Source organism: Panthera uncia, chromosome D2 (assembly GCF_023721935.1).
Source record: "Panthera uncia isolate 11264 chromosome D2, Puncia_PCG_1.0, whole genome shotgun sequence".
In the NCBI taxonomy this organism is placed as follows: domain Eukaryota; kingdom Metazoa; phylum Chordata; class Mammalia; order Carnivora; family Felidae; genus Panthera; species Panthera uncia.
The window spans coordinates 69,773,885-69,794,935 of NC_064818.1; the positions used below are offsets into that span (position 1 = coordinate 69,773,885).

At 34.8% G+C, this 21,051-nt stretch overlaps 1 protein-coding gene across 7 annotated transcripts in view; it reads left to right on the forward strand.

Annotated features, from left to right (window-relative positions):
* ATRNL1 (attractin like 1) overlaps positions 1–21,051 on the forward strand; it is a 765,177-nt gene that overhangs the window by 162,909 nt on the left and 581,217 nt on the right. For 5 of the 7 annotated variants that reach the window (XM_049645843.1, XM_049645837.1, XM_049645839.1 and 2 more), the window contains 3 exons: positions 3,458–3,671; positions 6,188–6,376; positions 17,871–18,089. In XM_049645843.1, coding sequence (XP_049501800.1) covers positions 3,458–3,671; positions 6,188–6,376; positions 17,871–18,089 — 622 coding nt within the window. The remainder of the gene's footprint in view (positions 1–3,457; positions 3,672–6,187; positions 6,377–17,870; positions 18,090–21,051) is intronic. The other 2 variants (XM_049645841.1, XM_049645842.1) reach the window with 2 other exon arrangements.

A 21,051-nucleotide genomic window follows, 5' to 3' on the forward strand; every position in this document is an offset into this window, starting at 1 on the left:
CTCATAACAGAGGAATATATATCTGGTGTTTAAAGCATGATATAAGAACAGTTTTCATAAATGTTACAAAAAATTAAGGGGACTTAAGGACACTCACTTTTGAAATTTTTTTATGGACATCACTTTACTGTTACTGCCTACATTTTTGGTGATATCAGAATGTATACTTCTTATGAGTATCAATACCAGATGATTTAACTTATTAATGTGAGTTTCTAATTGTTGAGCCAAAGCCCTGCTCCACGCTTTAATAAAATGGTTAAATTATGTCACTGGTTTTTATAAATATTCAAAATTTTGAAATGGATATCACAGTATATTTGTTAGCTGTCATTTATCATATGCTTGATATTAATAGAATAAGGAAAAAACTTACCAAATTTGTATGCAGATTGATATGTGAAATCATTTTTGTGTGAATTGTAGCTGTTTTTCTGTGAAGAATGGGCCAGTATTCATTCATTTAGTACATGTTTATTGAGCACCTTCAATGTACTTGGCAATCTACGGCTTGCTGAGAATAGAAATTAAAAGACCATCACTGTTCTCAAAGATTTTACTGGTGAGGAAGACAAACACAATTATACTGTATTGTGATAATTATAATGATAGTTGCACATGGGATATATGAAGAAAGAGAGTGTATGTCTAATTAGTGATGTGGTCTTAAGGAGTTTCCTAGAGTAATGCCCTAGCTAACTTCTGGAGGGTGTTGAGTTGGCCAGCACATGAAGTATTTCTAAGGAGGCAAGAGAAACACCTATGGTTTTTTTTTTTTTTTTCTTTTCTTTGGTTTAAGAGCTACCAGCCTAATGTTCTGAAGGTAAGATGTATGTGGTTTCGTGTAAGAGAGACACCAATTAGTTAAAAAAAAATATTTTAGAAAAATGTGAAAAGGTATATGTGTAAATTTTTTTAAAATTGTATGGAGCATATAACATAAATTAAGATCTGTTATATTCTTGTGATACCAGGGGCTTTATTTCTTTAATCACAACATTGGGGGACAATTACAAATAACGTTTGGAAATTAGTTCTGTATTGTGTCGCTTATAAAGAGCTTATTAGTGGTAGATCCACAGTCTTTGAGTTTTAAGAAGTCCTAGTATTCCTCATTAGAGCTCTGTTGCTTTTTTTCCTTGTTTAAAATGTAGTATTTTTAGTTTTTACACTACAGTCTTGAAATGTGCAAGTTCAGAAGTTGCTCATTTCAAGGTTTCTTGTGTTCCTCAATTTTCTTGCTTGTTGCTATAAATCATAAAGATTGTACTAACAGTTATTTTGGCTGTGTGGTGAACATAGATTTGAGAGTTTGTGGACTAGTGTGCTCTAGAATAGAAGAAGGTTTTGTTTCATTAGAAAGCTGAGCTTTAGCAGCATTGCAAAGGTAGAAGCTTCTGCGAGTTGACATTCCATTAAGCATACTTTTATGTAAAATGAGTTATATCCTGAGTCATTCCGCTTGTATACACTTAGATAACCCTCCCTTGGCAAATAAAGACAGACAAATTCAGGCAATTTAAAGAAATATTCTCGGTCAAATAATCATTTGCTTATCGGAAATGGCTAATGAAATGTTGCAGTGATTTATAATGTCCTTTAGTAAATTTTCATAATGTTATAATTTGTCTTCTATTTTCAACTGCCTGTCCAGTTCATTTACTGGGTAATAGTTACTTTCAATGTTTTATCAACGGCTTCATTTTTCTGTTTCTTTCCTCCTCCTCTCAGATTCTTATCATGATGAGTTACGGAGTAATATTTTACTTTAAATGACTTGTCTTTCCTACAGATAGTTGGAAATGTAGACAGAGTCGCTGTAACGTGAAGCACAATCATTAATCTGAAATATCTGTGCTGGATTGACTCCTGCTGTTATTATCAAGAACTGTAAAAATGTCGTAGCTTTTTTGTTATCAAAATATCTTTCAGAATAATGTGTGAAATCTATGGTGATCGCAAGACAAAGTAGCATGTGTATTTTTATAATTAGAAACATTTATTAAATACTATCTCTGTCTCAGCAATTGGATGGTGGAAAATAACCATACCTGTTCTGATGAACTTTGGTTAACAACATTTATTGGCTACCTACTATGTGTGGAGTACTCTACTAGGTGGTATGAGATCGACTGTCATAATGAATATGCATAGGATATTTTAATTGTATCTGAGAAATAATTTGTTGAGTATTTATACTATGTGAAATTTATTATGTTTATACACTTTGAACATTTCTAGGTCTGTAGCTATCTTTATAAGTTCTCTAGGACCATTTATACAGCATATTTAGAGTAAACACGGGAGATCTCTATATATTTATATCTATCTGTATCTATATATCTACATCTTATTTGTATATTGTTAAACACTCAAATGCAGATACATATTTTTATCTACCCTGACAGTCCACAGTGTAAAAAGGATGATGTGGAGTTTTGAAGTCACCTCACACTGTAATATAATATTATTAGTAACTTAGAAAATAAATATATTATGTATATTAAGGTATAAGTGTTTAGGAATAATGTCAGCAAGGTGACAGAATGGAAATTCCCAGCACTTGTCCCCCCATAGAACATTGGTTTGAACCATTCATATACAAAAATACCTTTACAAGAACTAGGGAATCTAGGTGAGAGATTCTAGCACCTGGGAGAAGCACAGAAATCAGAAAGGACCGTTTCACATTACCTTCATCATCCCGCCCCCAAGCCCATGCAGGGCAGTGAAGCATGGTGAGAGATAACTTCTGCAAAGGGGAAGGAGAGTGAAGTGAGCACATGACTTTGCTGCTGACCCTAGCTCCAAGTGTGCTGTAGTGAACCCCAGTGCCTGGTTGGTTCCTACTGACCCATAACTTCATCTAAAATTACATGAAAGTCCTGATGTACCAGTAGAATCTAAGCCAGGAGAGAGGCAGTTATTCTTCTGAGTTCTTTTGTGAACATGTTACGAAGTTTCCACTTACCTCTACATATAGTTTGTTAGTTTTGTTTCCTGTTTTCTCACTGTGCATGCAATGGCAACTTCGCTTTAGATTCTTACCTCCATGACATTAAATTGGCAACAGTAGGAGCAGTAATGGCAGCAGTAGCAGTAACAGCAGTAGCTGCAGCAGTATGTTAATTTTGTAGTGATCTTGCCTTATCAGGTAGGTATTTATATCAGACACGTATTTTTTCATTTTGTAGAAGAGGAAACTGAGGTTCACAAGGGCTAAATAATTGACCCCAGTCATGTAGCTTGAGCACAAAATCTACGTTTTAAAAATGGGGCTCTTTCTATATCATTCTCCAAAATGTGCTGGAATTGTTAATTACCCTTGGTCATTAGAAAAGCAGTTCTATATGTTTTTAGATGTAATTTTTAATGATGATGAACCATTTGCTGAGGAAAATGGTGGCATTTTTATATGCAACTTGTTTTTTAATGTTCTTTTTGTTGTTATTTACAGAAAGTATCACCTTGGGTAGGCTTGCGCAAGATCAATATATCCTACTGGGGATGGGAAGACATGTCTCCTTTTACAAATACAACATTACAGTGGCTTCCTGGTGAACCAAATGATTCTGGGTTCTGTGCCTATCTAGAAAAGGCTGCAGTGGCAGGCCTAAAAGCTAATCCTTGTACATCTATGGCAGATGGCCTTGTTTGTGAAAAGCCTGTTGGTAAGTGGTAAACTAATATTTCTTTAAAAATATTATGTTTCTAACTCGTCTTCCATGTGTGATAGCCTAGAAGCCTGAAGTAACTTTCACCATCTTTAATTTTTTTTTTTAATGTTTACTTATTTTTGAGAAGGGGAGTAGAGAGAGGGAGGCAGAGGATCTGAGCCTAAAGTGGGGCTCGTACTTATGAACTGTGAGATCATGACCTGTGAGCCCAGTTGGACACTTAATCGACTGAGCCACGCAGGTGCCCCTCACCATCTTTTTATGATGTTGATTTCCTGATTTTTTGGTAAATTTTATCTTGATCCACATTCCCCATTTAGTCTTAGTGACCTCAGCATTCACTGGTGGAAATAACAAAATTTTATTATTTTATACAATTTTTATTTCTTGGTTGAAATAGGGAGATTATGAATTTATGGTTATAGTTTCTTGCAGTCTAGTAAGAATCTATTATAATTTTGTTTATGTCTATTATAATAATAGTGTTTGGAAGAAAGTTTTGTTTTTAAGAATAACAACTATTTCAAATTATTTTCATCTTACAGATCTATTTCATTTGGCAAGTAAAAAGGAACTTTTCTGTTATATGGGTTTTTTTTTTTTTTTTTGCATTATATGTCATTTTGTGGTGATAGACCTTTAATTTTTTTTATATTGGCTATGGAATTCAAACTCCAAACCTGTACTTATTGTGTTATAAGTTTTTATTTGGTTTATTAGCCAGTATAAAATGCTAGAAGTGTACATTATTTTTTTCTTATTTTAATTCCAGTTAGTTAACGTGCAGTGTTACATTAGTTTCAAATGTACGATATAGTGATTCAATAGTTCCATACATCACCCTGTGCTCATCACAAGTGCGCTCCTTAATCCCCATCACCTATTGAACCCATCCCCCACCCCCATTTCCTCTGGTAATCATCCATTTGTTCTCTATAATTAAAGACTTTTTTGATTTGCATCTCTCTCTCTCTCTCTCTTTTTCTCCCTTTGCTTATTTGTTTTGTTTCTTAAATTCTACATCTGAGTGAAATCATATGGTATTTGTCTTGGAATGGATTTTTGTTAAGTGAGAAGGAATATTGTTTTCTCTTTTTAAATGTTTTTATTGTGTAAAATATACATAACATAAAATTTACCATTTTTACCATTTTTAAATGTAGAGTTCAGTGTTGGTAAGTGCCTCAGTTAACACCAAGCATCTCCAGAACTTTCTCATCTTCCCAAACTCCGTATCTATTAAAAAATACCTCTCTGTACCTCCCTCCCTCAGCCCCTGACAGCCACCTTCTATTTTCTGTTTCTATGAGTTTGACTAATCTAGGTACCTCATATAAGTGGAATCATAAAGTGTATGAACTTTTATGGCTAGCTTACGTTCCTTAGCATAATGTCTTCAAGGTTCATCCGTATTGTAGCATATGTTAGAATTTCATTCCATTTTTAGGGCGAATAATTATGCATTATATGAACATACAAATTTTGTTTATTCATTCATCTGTCAGCATAAACTTGAGTTACTTTTACTTTTGCTCTTGTGAGTACTGATGCTGTGGACATGGGTGTTCACGTATCTTTTCCAGTTCCAGTTTCACATCTTTTGGGCATATAGCCAGAGGTGGAATTGCTATATCATATGGGAATTCTGTGCTTAATTTTTTGAGGAATTGCCATACCATTTGTCATAAAAGTTGTATCATGTTACATTCCCACCAGCAATGTGCAGGCTTCTAGTTCCTTCACATCCTTGGTAATATTAAAAAAAATATTTATCGTAATAGGTATATTATATTTCATGTAAAGATTTTATAGTATATTGTTTTATTTTAATTGTTTGTTTATATCAGAGACATGTTCACTGACAGGGCATTTGTTTTGATAAGATATGAAATGTTTATGGGAAAAATTGTAACAAGAAAGTAAGTAATGATCGTGGATGTTGTGTTTAGCCAAAGCTAGAAAACCAGGTCATGGGCTACATTTCTGTTTATAAGGTTTTAAATTATATAATTTTATGTACTTTATAAAGGATTGAAATTTCCCAAAGAACTACAGTGTTCAAATTTGATAATAAATTTACTAAGTAGATGAGATGACGTCTCATCTTTATTTTCATTCACCTTATCATGTATTTTTGGCTATAATTTTTATCCCACACTTGGCTTACTTGAAACATTCCCTAAACAGCAAAACAAATGAAACCCATCTACTTGTGTTAAAATACAGTTAACAGGGGCGCCTGGGTGGCTCAGTCGGTTGGACGTCCGACTTCGGCTCAGGTCATGATCTCGCGGTCTGTGAGTTCGAGCCCCGCGTCGGGCTCTGTGCTGACAGCTCAGAGCCTGGAGCCTGTTTCGGATTCTGTGTCTCCCTCTCTCTCTGACCTTCCCCCGTTCATGCTCTGTCTCTCTCTGTCTCAAAAAAATGAATAAATGTTAAAAAAAAATTAAAAAAAATAAAATAAAATACAGTTAACAAATAAACTAATTATATTTGTTGGTTTATTCCAGTTAGTCCAAATCAAAATGCAAGGCCATGCAAAAAGCCGTGTTCTCTAAGGACGTCCTGCTCCAACTGTACAAGCAATGGCATGGAGTGTATGTGGTGCAGTAGCACGAGACGATGTGTTGACTCCAATGCTTATATCATTTCTTTCCCATACGGACAGTGTCTGGAGTGGCAAACTGCCACCTGCTCTCGTAAGTATTTATCCAGAGTGACTTTTTCATTTAAAGGCATCATAAATTGAACATTTGAAGAAGTTTTCAAAAGATGCGAAAAAAGTGTTACAGTTAACTGTTTTCAAACCTTTTGGTGGTCTAAACCCCACACTTAAGTTATACTGTCATTTTGAAATCTACTAATTATTTTATCCTGTATATTTACATTTTGCCTTGTTTGTGGTCTCCCTAACTCTGAGCCTGTGTTGCAGGTAGCGTAACACTTCTCGGAAGTGCTTGCTACTTCAAGGATCACATACTGCTTTGTTGTGCTTCTGTAGTGTCCGTTAATCTAGTACGGTTCCCATGGCTTACACGACTGTGATAGTTTTAAAGAATCTATAGCAGTTGTTTTGTAAGTGGCCCAACTTGGATTTGTCTAATTCTTTTCTCGTGATTAGATTTAAGTTAAGCATTTTTTGGCGAGAATATCAAGCATATCAGGGGTAGTACATCTACTATAAATGAAGGATGCAGTCTTGGCATCACATGGAGAGTCATGTCAGCAGGGCAGTGCTGGACTTGTTGTGGGTTTACTTCAGGAGAAGATCTTGCCCCTTGCTGGTCTCATGTTTTGTAAGGACTGTAGGGGGAGGATGCACTTGACTGAATGTACGATATGGGTACTGTGTGGTTATGAGCGGCCTTTCTTGCAAAGACAAATTTCATCAGGATGCTGCTGCCAAGGGGATTGCACAACATTACTGATAGCACTTGGTGTCCTTCTAGGCATCTGAGGTCACATGCAACTTTTGTGTTTTTGTTTTTGTTTTGGATTGGGAAGATGTAGAAGCTACTGGTCTCAGCTCTTTGCTAGCAAAAAATATGGTTTATCTTTCCACAGTCTACCTCTGAAACTGGAGCACATCAAAAAATGCCTTTCCAACAGGGACATGAATTAATTAGTCTGTTCAGATTTGTAATAAGAAGATAGGAAGGATTATTTTTACTTCCATTGCTTCCAGCTGCTTCTCAATGTTGAATCCATTCATTCATGCCCTACTAATTGGGGTCTGTACCTCCTGTGACTGATCCAGACTTTATAATTTTTTTCGAGAATAATATGCTCTGCAGGTGCCCACGAGTCCCCATTCCACAAGCACAGTTAGTTGCAGAATCACCTTAAAAAAGTTGGAGTTCAAGTATATATTCATCTGGAAATCCTTTATTTAAAAAAATCAATGAATGCAAGAGCTGGTTCTTTGAAAGAATTAACCAAATTGATAAACCCCTAGTCAGACTTCTCAAAAAGAAAAGAGAAGGGACCCAAATAGATAAAATCACAAATGAAAGAGGAGAGATCAAAATCAACACCACAGATATATAAACAGTTATAAGCAAATATTACGAAAAATTACATGCCAACAAACTGGGCAATTTGGAAGAAATGGATAAATTCCTAAAAACACACAGTACTAAAACTGAAACAGGAAAAATAGAAAACTGGAACAGACCCATAACCAGCAAAGAAATTGCATCAGTAATCAAAAATCTCCCAATAAACAAGGGTCATGGACCAGATGGCTTCAGAGGGAAAGTCTAGCAAACATTTTAAAGGGGAGTTAATACCTATTCTTCTCAAACTGTTCCAAAAAATAGAAATAGAAGGAAGACTTCCAAACTCATTCTACGAAGCCAGCATTACCTTGATTCCAAACCAGACAAAGATCTCACTACAAAGAATTAAAGGCCAATATCCCTGATGAATATGGATGCAAAAATTCTCAACAAGCTATTAGCAAATCAAATTCAACAGTACCTTAAAAGAATTATTCACCATGATCACGTGAAATTCATTCTTAGGCTGCACAGGTGGTTCAATATTCACAAATAAATCAACATGACATATCACATTAATAAAAGAAAGGATAAGAACCATATGATCCTCTCAATAGATGCAGAAAAAACCGTTGATAACGTATAGCATCTAATTTTGATAAAAATCCTCAACAAAGTAGGGAGAGGTAGAATATACCTCAACATCATAAAGGCCATATATGAATTATAATATTCTCAGTGGGGAAAAACTGAGAGCCTTTCCCTATGGTCAGGAACAAGACAAGGATGTCCACTCTCACCATTACTATTTAACATAGTACTGGAAGTCTTAGCCTTGGAAATTAGACAACAAAAAGAAATAAAGAGATCCAAATTGGCCAAGAAGAAGTCCAACTTTCACTATTTGCAGAGGAAATGATGCTATATGTAGAAAACCCAAAAGATTCCACCCAAATATGGCTAAAACTAATACGTGAATCCAGCAGTCGCAGGATATAAAATCAAAATGCAAAAATATGTTGCATTTGTATATACTAATAATGAAGCAGCAGAAAAAGAAATCAAGGAATCAGTTCCATTTGTAATTGTACCAAAAACAATAAGATACCTAGGAATAAACCTAACTAAGGAGGTAAAAGATCTACACTCTGAAAACTATAGAACACTTATGGAAGAAATTGAGAGGGTACTAAGAAATCGAAAAGCATTCCATGCTCATGGACTAGAAGAACAGACATTGTTAAAATGTCTGTACTACCCAAAGCAATCTACACATTTAATCCAGTCCCTATCAAAATACCAACGGCATTTTCCACAGAGCTAAACAGTCTTAAAATATGTATATCACTACAAAAGACCCCAAATAGCCAAAGTAGTCCTGAAAAAGAAAAAGAAAACTAGAGGGATCATGAATCTGGATTTCAAGCTGTGTTACAAAGCTGTAGTCATCAAGACAATGTGGTATTGGCACAAAAATAGACACGTAGAGGGGCTCCTGGGTGGCTCAGTCGGTTAAGCATCTGACTTCATCTCAGGTCATGATCTTGCATTTTGTGGGTTCAAGCCCTGTGTCGGGCTCTGTGCTGACAGCTCAGTGCCTGGAGCCTGTTTCAGATTCTGTCTCTCCCTCTGTCTCTGCCCCTCCCCTGCTCATGCTCTGTCTCTCTCTCTCTATCAAAAACAAAATAAACATTAAAAAATTTTAAAAAAAGGCGCATAGATCAATGGAACAGCATAGACAACCCAGAGATGGACCCACAACGTTATGGTTAACTAATCTTCAACAAAGCAGGAAAGAATATCCAATGGAAAAAAGATCTTCTCTTCAACAAACTGTGTTGGAAAAACTGGACCACTCTCTTACACCATTCACAAAGATAAATTCAATATGGATGAAAGACTTAAATGTGAGACAGGAAACCATAAAAATCCTAGATGAGAACACAGGCAGAAACCTCTTTGACCATGGCTGGAGCAACTTCTTACTTAGACATGTCACTGAAGGCAAGGGAAACAAAAGACATGAACTATTGGGACTTCATCAAGATAAGAAGCTTCTGCACAGCAAAGGAAACAATAAAACTAAAAGGCAGCCTACAGAATGGTAGAAGATATTTGCAAATGACATATCTGATAATTTAGGATTAGTACCCCAAATCTATAAAGAACTTCTTAAACTCAACATCCAAAAAATAAATAACTCAGTTAAGAAATGGGCAGAAGACATGAAGAGACAATTTTCCAAAGAAGACAGGCAACAGACACATGGCCAACATCCAGATGGTCAACAGACACATGAAAAGATGCTCAACATCACTCATCGTTAGAGAAATACAAATCAAAACCACAATCAGATACCACCTCACACCTGGTAGAATGGCTAAAATTAGCAATACAAAAAACAACAGGTGTTGGCAAGGATGCAGAGAAAGGAGAATTCTCCTGCACTGTAGTTGGGAATGCAAACTGGTATATCTATTCTGGAGAACAGTATGGAGGTTCCTCAAAAAAACTAAGAATAGGACTTCCCTATGGTCCAGCAATTGTACTCTTAGGTATTTACCCAAAGGATACAAAAATACAGATTCAAAGCAGGTACATGCAACCCAATGTTTACAGCAGCATTATCAACAATAGCCAAGTTATGGAGAGATCCCAAATGTCCACTGACTATGAATGGATAAAGAAGTTTGTGTGTGTGTGTGTGTGTGTGTGTGTGTGTGTGTGTATACACACACACACATACATACACATAATGTATATATATGTTATATATATATATAGCAGCTCAAAAATACAATTACTGTATATATATTATATACAATATAAAGTAAATCTATATATAGGTTTAATTACCATAAATTAATTATGTACAATTACTGTATTTTTGAGCTGTATACAATATACTATATACACACACACACACACACACACACACACAGGAATATTACTCAGTAATCAAGAAGAATGAAATCTTGCCATTTGCAATGATGTAGATGGGGCTAGAATGTTTTATGCTAAGCGAAATAAGTCAGTCAGAGAAAGACAAATAGCATATGATTTCATTCATATGTGGAATTTAATAAACAAATGAATATATGGGAAGGGGGTGGAGAGAAGAGAGGGAAACAAACCACGAGGGCCTCTTAATTATAGAGAACAAACTATGGGTTGAAGGAGGGAGGTGAGTGGGAGATGGATTAGATGGGTGAGAGGTACCAAGGAGTGCACTTGTGGTGATGAGCACTGGGTGTTGTACGAAAGTGGTGAATCACTGAATTTTACTCCTGAAACCAATACTGCATTGTATGTTAACTAAAATTTAAATTAAAAAAAAGGAAAAAATCTAAGTTCTCTTCTTTGCTCACAAATCTTTCTTGTATTCCATATCTTCTTTCTCATTTATTTACCTTTTGGAGAACAGTCTTCAGTAATTCTTTCCAAATAAATTTATGGCTAGTAATGTTTTTGAGTTTTTTCATGTCTAAAGTGTATTTTTTATGTTCATGTGAATGATAAAGTGGGTGGATATGTAGTTCTAAGTAATTCTTTCCTTAGACCTTGTAGCATTTGGTGTTGTGAGTGAGAATTTTCATGTGAATTTGATTTTCATTAATTTTTGGAGCCTCTTTTTAAAGAAATTCTTTGAGAAATATAAGATTTTAAGATTTTTTCCCTTTATCCTTGGCATTCCAAATTTTACAACTCATTTCAATTCAGTTTTCCATTAATTAAGTTGGATTTTAAAAATAGATTCCCATTGGCTCTTTGAATCTGATGAGTACTTTCTTTATGTGCTAAAAATGGTTTTTAATCATTAGATTGTTTTTTTCCTATTTACTCTTTTTAGAAATCTTAAAACAGTTGTTGGAATTTCTAGATAAATCTCAGTATGTCTTAAATTCACTTGTTTTTTTCCATCTCGTTGTTTGTTATGATTCAGATTCTTCTTCCTGGTTTTTTCTTTGGGGATTTGTATTTATTTAAAGTAATGCTTTTGAGAACCTTGTAGTTCCACTATAAAAACTGTAACTGCATTTTTTTGAGAAGGTAAATAAAACATGATTAACTACTTAAACACAGGTAATGAATTGCACCTTCACCACTGATGAACTTGATTACAATAACTGCTGTTGGTAGGGTTGTCTGCTAGGGGTGTTAGATCAGTTGTCAAGTTCTGCTTTTATATCTTTTGTTTTTGACTCTTTGTTTTCTTGATTTTGATTTGTTGAGAATTTTATTTTCAACTTTGTGTACTTGTTCTTGAGCAGTCTAGCCTGCTGGAATTTTCTTTTCCTTGGGTCTTGTCTTTCACCGTTGGGTCTGTTGTCAGCTTTGGCCATCCGAAACCCATTTGTGCAGCTGATGTCCAGTAACAGTTATGTTTGTTCCACAGCCCTGTAAATTATATGCCCTTTATTCATGTGGGAAGAAGGGCATTGTACTTTGCTTCAAGGAGACCCTGTATCTTTTGGACGTTGTAGTAATCTACTCCTTGTGAGAAACAAACTCCTTCTCTATTATGTCTTTCTTTTCCCTGGTTTTAACCAGCAGACGTTTAATGAGCAATGAGGAAATGCCAGGAAATAAAATAGAGATTGGGAATACAGATCCTTGCTCAAAATCTGAGTGCTAAAAGTAGCTGAGTGTTATTGTTTTGCAAATATGTCAGCTTATGGGCAATTTTTTTGTCATATTTTTACATTTAACTTTATATCTTTTTAGTATTATATGTAATGGATTTATATTATTGTTTTTTAGTACATTTGTCTAGTCCTTCACTAAACATTTAACAGTAGTAAAAGCATTCTTATAGTTATAAATAAAACTATATTAGAAATGGTATAAATTTTATGTTGCTTTCAGAAATTTGTTTCAGTGGTATTTGAGGTTTCCTAGTAAATGGAACTTGAAGGAAACTGTTCTTTGCTAATGAGAAACAAATATGGGTTTTATAATATTCCCTAGTGTTTTTCAGTTATACTATTGTCATATTATTACTTAAAATTCACAATTTGAAGAAAGAAATATGTGTCTTCAGACACATTTTGCCTAATGTTTTCTGAGAAAGCTTTGTTAATAACTGCAATTATTAATAATTGATATATTTATCTTAAAATATTTGTTATTCTATTTGTGAAAATGAACTTCAAGGAGATTATTTAAAGCAATAAGAGAAGATTTAGTTCTTAATATATAAATGTTCAAATAAAATGTAATTAAATTGATACAGTGAAAATGGAATAATAGGAAACATGAGAATATAGTACACATCTGACAAATCTGTATTTCTTTCTTTCAGTATTTGGCAGGTTTATATACATGTTCAATTTAAACACTTTTTTTAATGGAAGTTAGGGAAAGTAATCTTTTAAAAATTGATTACAATTTATTTTTTATATCAGTTTTAGGTTCACAGAAATTTTGAGAGGAAGATATAGAGAGTTCCCATATGTCCTCTGCCCCCACATGTGCTTAATTCCCCCACTGACAACATCCCCTACCAGAGCAGTACATTTGCTACAGGCGATGAGCCTACATTGGCACATCACTGTTGCTCAAAGTCCAGAGTTTACATTAGGCTCCATTCTTGGTGTGCTACATTCTGTGGGGTTTGACAGTTGTATAATGGCATGATTCCATCATTATAGTATCATATACATCAGTTTCACTGCCTAAAAATCCTCTGAGCTCTGCCTAGTCATCCTTCTGTCTACCCTAACACCTGGAAATCACTAATATTTTACTGTCCCCATAGTTTTGCCTTTTCCAGAATGTCATATGGTTGGAATCATACAGTATGTAGCTTCTCAGATTAGTTGCTTTCACTTAGTAATATGCATTTAAATTTCCTTCATGTCTTTTCATGGCTTGGTAGCTTATTGACTAGTATTCATTGTCTGGTTGTACCACAGTTTGTCTACTCACTACTAAAAGAAATCTTGGTTGCTTTTGGAAAGTTGTGACAATTGTGAACAAAGGTGCAATAAACATCCATGTGCAGGTTTTTATGTGGACATAAATTTTCAGTTCATTTGGGTAAATATCGGAAAAGTGTTATTGCTGAACTTTAATGTTAAATGTTTAGTTTTCTAAGAAACCATCGAACTGACTTTCAAAGGGGTTGTATTTTGCATTCCCACCAGCAATGGATGTTTCTGTTCCTTTGCATTCTACATATTTACCAGCATTTGGTGTTGTCAGTGTTTTGGATTTTGGCCATTCTAATAGGTATGCAGTGGTATCTCGTTGTTTTAGTTTGCATTTCTCTTGACATATGATGTGGAGCATTTTTTCATTCTTGCCTCTGTATCTTTGGTGAGGTGTCTGTTTAGGTCTTTTGTCCATTTTCAACTTGGGTTGTTTATTTTCTTATTATTGAGTTTTAAGAGTTCTTTGTGTATTTTAGATAACAGTCCTTTATTAGATGTGTCTTTTCTAAATATTTTCTTACAGTGTATAGCTTGTACTTTCATTCTCTTGACAATATCTTTGCAAAGAAGAAATTTTAAATTTGAGTTTAAATTTTAATGAAGTCTAGTTTATCAATTTTTTTTCATGGATTGTGCCTTTGGTGTCATAACTAAAATATCACCAAACTCAAGGTCATCTTGATCTTGTATATTATTTCTGGGAGGTTTATAGTTTTGCTTGCAATGCTCATCTGTTCTTGCATAATGGATACTTTATCCATTAGAACCTTTAGCATATTAAACATAGTTGTTTTAAATTCCTGGCCTGATAATTCCAACATTCCTGCCATTTCTGATCTGATGCTTGTTCTGTCTTCTCACATTTTTGTTTTAATGTTTATTTATTTTTGAGAAAGAGAGCATGAGCAGGGTAGGGGCAGAGAGAGAGGGAGACACAGAATCCAAAGCAGACTCCAGGCTCCGAGCTGTCAGCACAGAATCCTATGTGGGGCTCGAACCCATAGTTGTGAAATCATGACTTGAGTCGAAGTTGGACGTTTAACTGACTAAGTCATGAAGGCACCCCTTCACATTGTTTTTTTGTCTTTTGGTATGCTTGTAATTTTTTTCTTGATAGCCAGATATGATTTATGGGTAGAAGAAACTGCTGTAAATGGATTGGCTTTTAGCATTGCAGTTGTAGAGTATGGAAGGAGCAGAAGTCTTCTATATATGATTAGGTCTTAGTTTTCTTGTGAAATTGTGCCTCATATTGTGGACTTCACCGGTACACCTCAGTTTTTTCCCCTTTCTCAGGTGGTACATGATGGTCAGAGGGAGCTGTATTTGTGTATCTCTTTTCCCATGTGGAAGTCCAGAGCAGGCTAGAGTTGGATATTTCTCTTTAACAGGTCAGTTAGGCTCTGATAAAAACCTCAGTAGTTTAGGCTCTGTTACATAGTTTTTCCTGGCCTTGTTAAGAACAGAAAACTCTGGCATATTTCAAAATACCTTCGCCTGCTGGAAGCAGAAGAAGGTTTTTCTTTGATGTTCACTGGGAGCTCTTGGAAGTAAAACTCACAGAAGTGTGTGAATGCCCCATGACTGGGTCCTTCTGGGAATTTTAACTCTCAGAGTTGCCCACAGTGAGCTTCCGTAGTTCCTTCCCCTGGCACTGTTCCCGTAGAAGTTTCAAATTTGGTATATTACAATTCTCTGTATCCTCCTCTCTGTCTCTCCAATTTTCCGCAGTGATTTTCCCTGTGACCTCCTCTGACAGATCTAAGACGAGTTGTTGACTTTTCATTTTGTGCTGCTTTTTGCTTTTTGTTTGGATGGAGTGGTAACTTCTGAATCCATGACTTGCAGGATCAGAAACCAGAAGTCTCCAGTAATCATCTGATGGCATAATTTCTTACAGATTGATTTTTAAAATTCTTACACATTTCAAAAACCATATTGAATGTTTTACAACTTAATTTTTCAAAAAGCCCAAAATAAATAAAATAAAAATGATTGCTCTAATTACTTGTAGTTTACACACAGTCTCGCTACTATTCATAACTTGGAAAAATAGCATAGCCTACAAAATCTTTCCTGTATTATTGTCTAAAAAACATTAGTTTTTGTCAGTATTTGAATCATTATTAAATACTAGAGATGGATTTTCCTGTTCATCTTTCAGCAATGCCTGTTGCTTTGTTGTACTCTTGAGTAAAAGGAAAACCAACATTACCTTATGCACTAGTTTCATATGTAAAATAAAATCTAAGAGAATAAAATGTTGCTCTGAGCATGACATTTTGTAACCTGTTATTAAAGCCTAAAATCAAATAAATAAACGGAATTAGAAGATTACTAGTTTGTCAATCAGCCAGTACAAGAAACTGAGCCTTCTTTCATCTAAGATTTCCCCAGCTGTTTGGAAAGCATTAACAGGAATGTTGTATTTGAGAATAGTTTAGATTTACTTTGTATGTAATGCTTCTTCAAGCCATTTTGTTGGTTATATATCCTTAAAAAGAAAGTCCTAAAATAAAATTTACTTTCTGTAGACCATAAATATAAAACTAGATTTATTCTGGGTGAAACCTAGTAGAGATCTACTTCAAATCATCACATGATGGTAAATAATTGGAATGTCAAGATAACATACCTAATTTTATATTTTTCATTATTTCCTGTTGGTTTTGTAGCAACTTTATATAAGACAATTAGAAACCAGAAGACAATTAGAATAACCCAGTCAACAATACTGTGGGGTAGCTACAATCATATATATAAGAGAAATATTTCAACGCATGAAAGCTAAAGGGGTATGGTAATATATGAAATGTTCAGTTATCTAAGGATCTTTTAAGTGATGTACCATTTAGCATCGTGTGTTGCCGAAAAAAATGTAAATTTTAAAAGGAAGTATGTTCATGCTAATGGATTATTTGTTTACAAAAATAACATTATCCAGTTGTAGTCAATGGTTCAGTGTTCTTCCTTTTTAAATTATTATTAAAGAAATAGAGGAGACAGTACTTATTTTCCTGTTCTTATATCCAATCTGAAATGCTCAGCATGCCAAAAATTCTTAATAACAAATCATATTATAATTGATGAATTCTTTAACCAATATTCTATTATCCGTACACGGTTCACTGTATTGAGTTCCTGATGTTCACTGAGAAGCTTCTGCCATTCTTGTTTGCAGCAATCTGAGGAACATTTTTCGTTTCCAGTAATAACAAAACACTGAGTGGAAATTAAGTTATTACCACCTTAACAATGGAATTTGGTTTATGAGAAATTACCACTTCCCCCCTCTAGTTTTTTTCTAGCATGTGGCTAGAAGAAACATCATTCATGATGTCTTGTACCTCTGTCACCGTCGTCTATAGATAAATGATTCCCAGGACAAAGAATGCCTTTTCTAGCAAAATGTCAATAAAAGTAATGAAAGAAAGTCTCAGCCCAATATAGGATACTCTGTGAATTAAAATTTTAAAACATCACATAGTAGCTGTGGTATATATAATGCCAAACTATAATATGTTCATCCTTGGAAAAGATATCACAATATTCATAACATTGCTGAATATTATAGATTATTCATAATGTAAACAAAAAGTTTGAGCTTCAGCTCAACCTTTGAATCTTGGAGGGATATTATGCAGCCCTGAAAATCAGTAAAGCCTTTTCTTGTTGCCTGGCTGAGGTAGGGATCTGGTGGCCATGTTCCCATCCAGTTTGACTCTTTAGGTGAGATTGATTAGGTAAATGCTAGTATCTTGGACCCTTGGGAAGAACATTGTCAGTGAAAGGCAGTACAAATGGGGCTCAGCTATCTCAGGGAATGGGCAGGCAGCCTTTACACTGGACAGTCACAGGCAGATGCAGAGTTTTTCCTTGAAGGCCTTTACTAGGCACAACAAGAACAGCTAACATGGCTCTACATCACAGACAATGGTAAATGTGGTCTGTAGGCCCCTGGATCCGCTTTGAGGCAAAGTTCTCAGGAATCTTGAAGTACTGACTTCGTTTTTCTCCATGTCATGGTTACCACACACCCTTTTTCACCTATTTGTTCATTTATCTCCTCTTTGTTCATGATGTATGTTTTATTTGCTTTAAGTAACTGCTGACTCTTTGGTATTATTACAAAAAGTGTTTACATTAGCTACAGACAACTTTTCATATTCTTTATTTCAGATCATACTTATTTTTCCATTAGCTTAAAATTCTATTTGAATATAAAGTCATATAACATATTTGTTAATGTTCCTGTCATGCAGCTCAAAATTGTTCCGGATTGAGAACCTGTGGGCATTGTTTGGAACAGCCTGGATGTGGCTGGTGCAATGATCCTAGTAACACAGGAAGAGGACACTGCATTGAAGGATCTTCGCGAGGACCAATGAAGCTTGTTGGAATGCACAGTAATGAGATGGTTCTTGATTCCAGTCTTTGTCCTAAAGAAAAGAACTATGAGTGGTCCTTTATCCAGTGTCCAGGTAATAAAAATGTGATCAGTATAATTTCAGTTTGGAAACCAAGAATGATTTTGTCTTTCTTATAATAAATACTTAGAAAAACATAATGGGACTCAAATTTCACCGATAAAAAAATATTCTTCCCTATATCCATCGCTGTTGTGTAGATGGCATTCTACACACTATGTTTGGCACAATATATTTGGCTTCATATGAAAACTGGACTCATGCCCGTTTTCTACCTTGTAATATATAGTCTTTCATTGTTCATAGTTGTACGGTATCTTAGAATTCAGAGGCAACTCAGAAGATCCAGGCAAACTTTGTGCTAAGTGTGAGAATGTTTTAAATAACATTTGTGATGGAATCAGCTGGCCTCATTATGAATACCATACGATTTTGAAAGTTAATAGTTTTCAGGTTTTTTTCCATAGGAAGTCTCTTATGCTAAATAAAAACAACCTTCTTGAAAGATTACTTATTCAATATATTTTTATTGAGTGCCTACTATGTTCCAAGGGGCATTTTAAGTGCTAGAGACACAATTATTAACAAATTAGACTAAAATTATTCCATCCACAGAGCCTAGTTGAAATTAATGAAATTAATTCTATACACATGCATATATGAGGTTAAGTGCTGTTAAATAAATAAAATGCCATTAACTAAAGTAAGGAAGGGGAATAAGGCTTGCAATTTAAGAAGGTGGTGAGAAAAGAGCTCACTGAGAAGTAGCAATAAATACTTCATATAGATGAGAGAATGAGTCATAGGGATATCTGGGGAAAGTGTCTTAGAACAGGTGACATCCTAACACAAGGATAAGCGAAATAGATAAGCAAAATTTGGGAAGTGAACCTAGGAAGCACAGTTGAGGGAAGAGAGAGTTTTAAAGAAGGGAGAAAAACCAATAATACTAATAATACTAATAATACCAATAATTACTAATCTGGATACTATACTCGGAAATTTGGACTGACACCCTCTAGGGACCTACGAGGACCATGTAGAATGCTCCTCAGAGTTAACCTGCTGAGGGACTGGAAGGTGGTGCACTTAGATGTGGCTTCTCATCCTTCATTGGTTGGGTGATGCCTTTGGAGGTACTGTGCTTCGGAGCTGTGCCAACAGTCTGGTTACTAGCTTGCCCTGGCTGGTGAAAAGTAGAGATATTGCAGAACTTGCTTTAGGTGAGTCACCGACAGTGTGCTGTACTGAAACCAGATGGACTGAGGGAATGTGGTGCAGAGTGCAACAATACCTGCTACATAAACTTTGAAATATGTGAAAAGCAAAAAAGAACAAATACTGGTTTGTGAAACAACATGATTAAATCTTAAATGCTTTTTGCTTAGTGAAAGAAACCAGACCCAAAGGCTACAAGTTGTATAATTTCATTTATAAAATGATCTGGAACAGGCAGAACTGTGGGGATGGAAAACAGATCAGTTATTTGCCAGAAGTAGTAAAGGTAAGGATTAATTTCGAGGGGGCCTCAAAGTGGAGTTTTTGTGTTATAGAACTGTTCTTTCTGACAATGTGTAGGTTGATACATGAATCCATGCATTTGTTAAAACCCATGTTTTACACCACAAAGAGTGAACTTTCCTGAATGCAAATTAAAAAGAAAAGTCACCTAGAATGTCAGGAGACCCTAGGGTGTAAAGTAAAATTGTGACAAGTAAATTTAACTATATTAAAAAAGCCATAACATCATCAAAAATAGGAAAGAAAAAGGGCTTACCTAAGTAACTTTGGAAAACAGTGTTTTGACTTAATACCATAAAGCTAAAGAAAAAAAAAACTGTACATAAAATTGTAATCTGATTAGTAAATTTGCTTATGTGGTATAGGTTAACAATTCTAACAATACTTTATGTGTTTACTAGGTTTGGAAAATAACTTGTATTTTAATGTAAGCCAAGTTTTCCACTGTCAGAAAAAGAAATTAAAAATAAGCAAGGAGTGAAGACTACAAAGAACCCTGTGGTATTGGATTAGGGTCTGAGCTAACAGCATGAATTCATGTTTATTTTAATATATATACAAAGAGGTGTGTGTGTGTGTGTGTGTGTGTGTATACACACACACACACACACACACACAAAGAGGTAAATATAGATATATGTGTGTATACATAGTTTAGGGTATACATGTATTTTCTAGTTCTGTTTGTCAAGACGGTCTAGAAGCCATGACATCCGAGAAGCAAAAACACATATAGTGCCTATATCTTGGTTTTTAAATACTGTTTTCCAGTAAGAGACTCCTAAAAACTGAGAACAAACTGAGGGTTGATGGGTGGTGGGTATTGAGGAGGGCACCTGTTGGGATGAGCACTGGGTGTTGTATGGAAACCAATTTGACAGTAAATTTCATATTAAAAAAATTAAAAAAAATGAAAATAAGTAAATAAATACTGTTTTCCAATGAGAGGAACCAGGGCTCTATGGAGAAATGGTTAATTCTAGGGCCTGGATTGGGAGAATACATGATGATCCTGGAGCATTGTTTGGTGCCCCAAAGTAAGAAAGAGCTTAAAAAAAAAAAGAAGAGGGGATCATGATCATGCCAAAGAGACACAGTACCAACCTAAAAGAATTCTCAGGGGAATGAAGTTTGAACAAAAAGTAATGATTGTATTGGGTTACAACTCAACAGAATAATATCCATGAATCTAAACTGATTTAAATTGATTTAATAAGTAATAAATGGGTGAGAATGAACAAAATTCCTTACAGAAGAATTCTAAATAATAAATGTAGAAGGAGTGAGAAAAATTAAAAAAAATCACTATTAGAAACCCACAGTAATACTAGCTGTAAGATAATCCACTTATGTTGAAATTTGGGAGTAAAACGATACGGAGAAACAGGGTATTTGTGTAGCTTTAAAGCTTTGGTAGTAATTTCTCAGTTTTTTTTTTTTTTTCATAGTGTTTCAAGTTTTTATTTAAATTGTAGTTAGCTAACATACAGGGTAA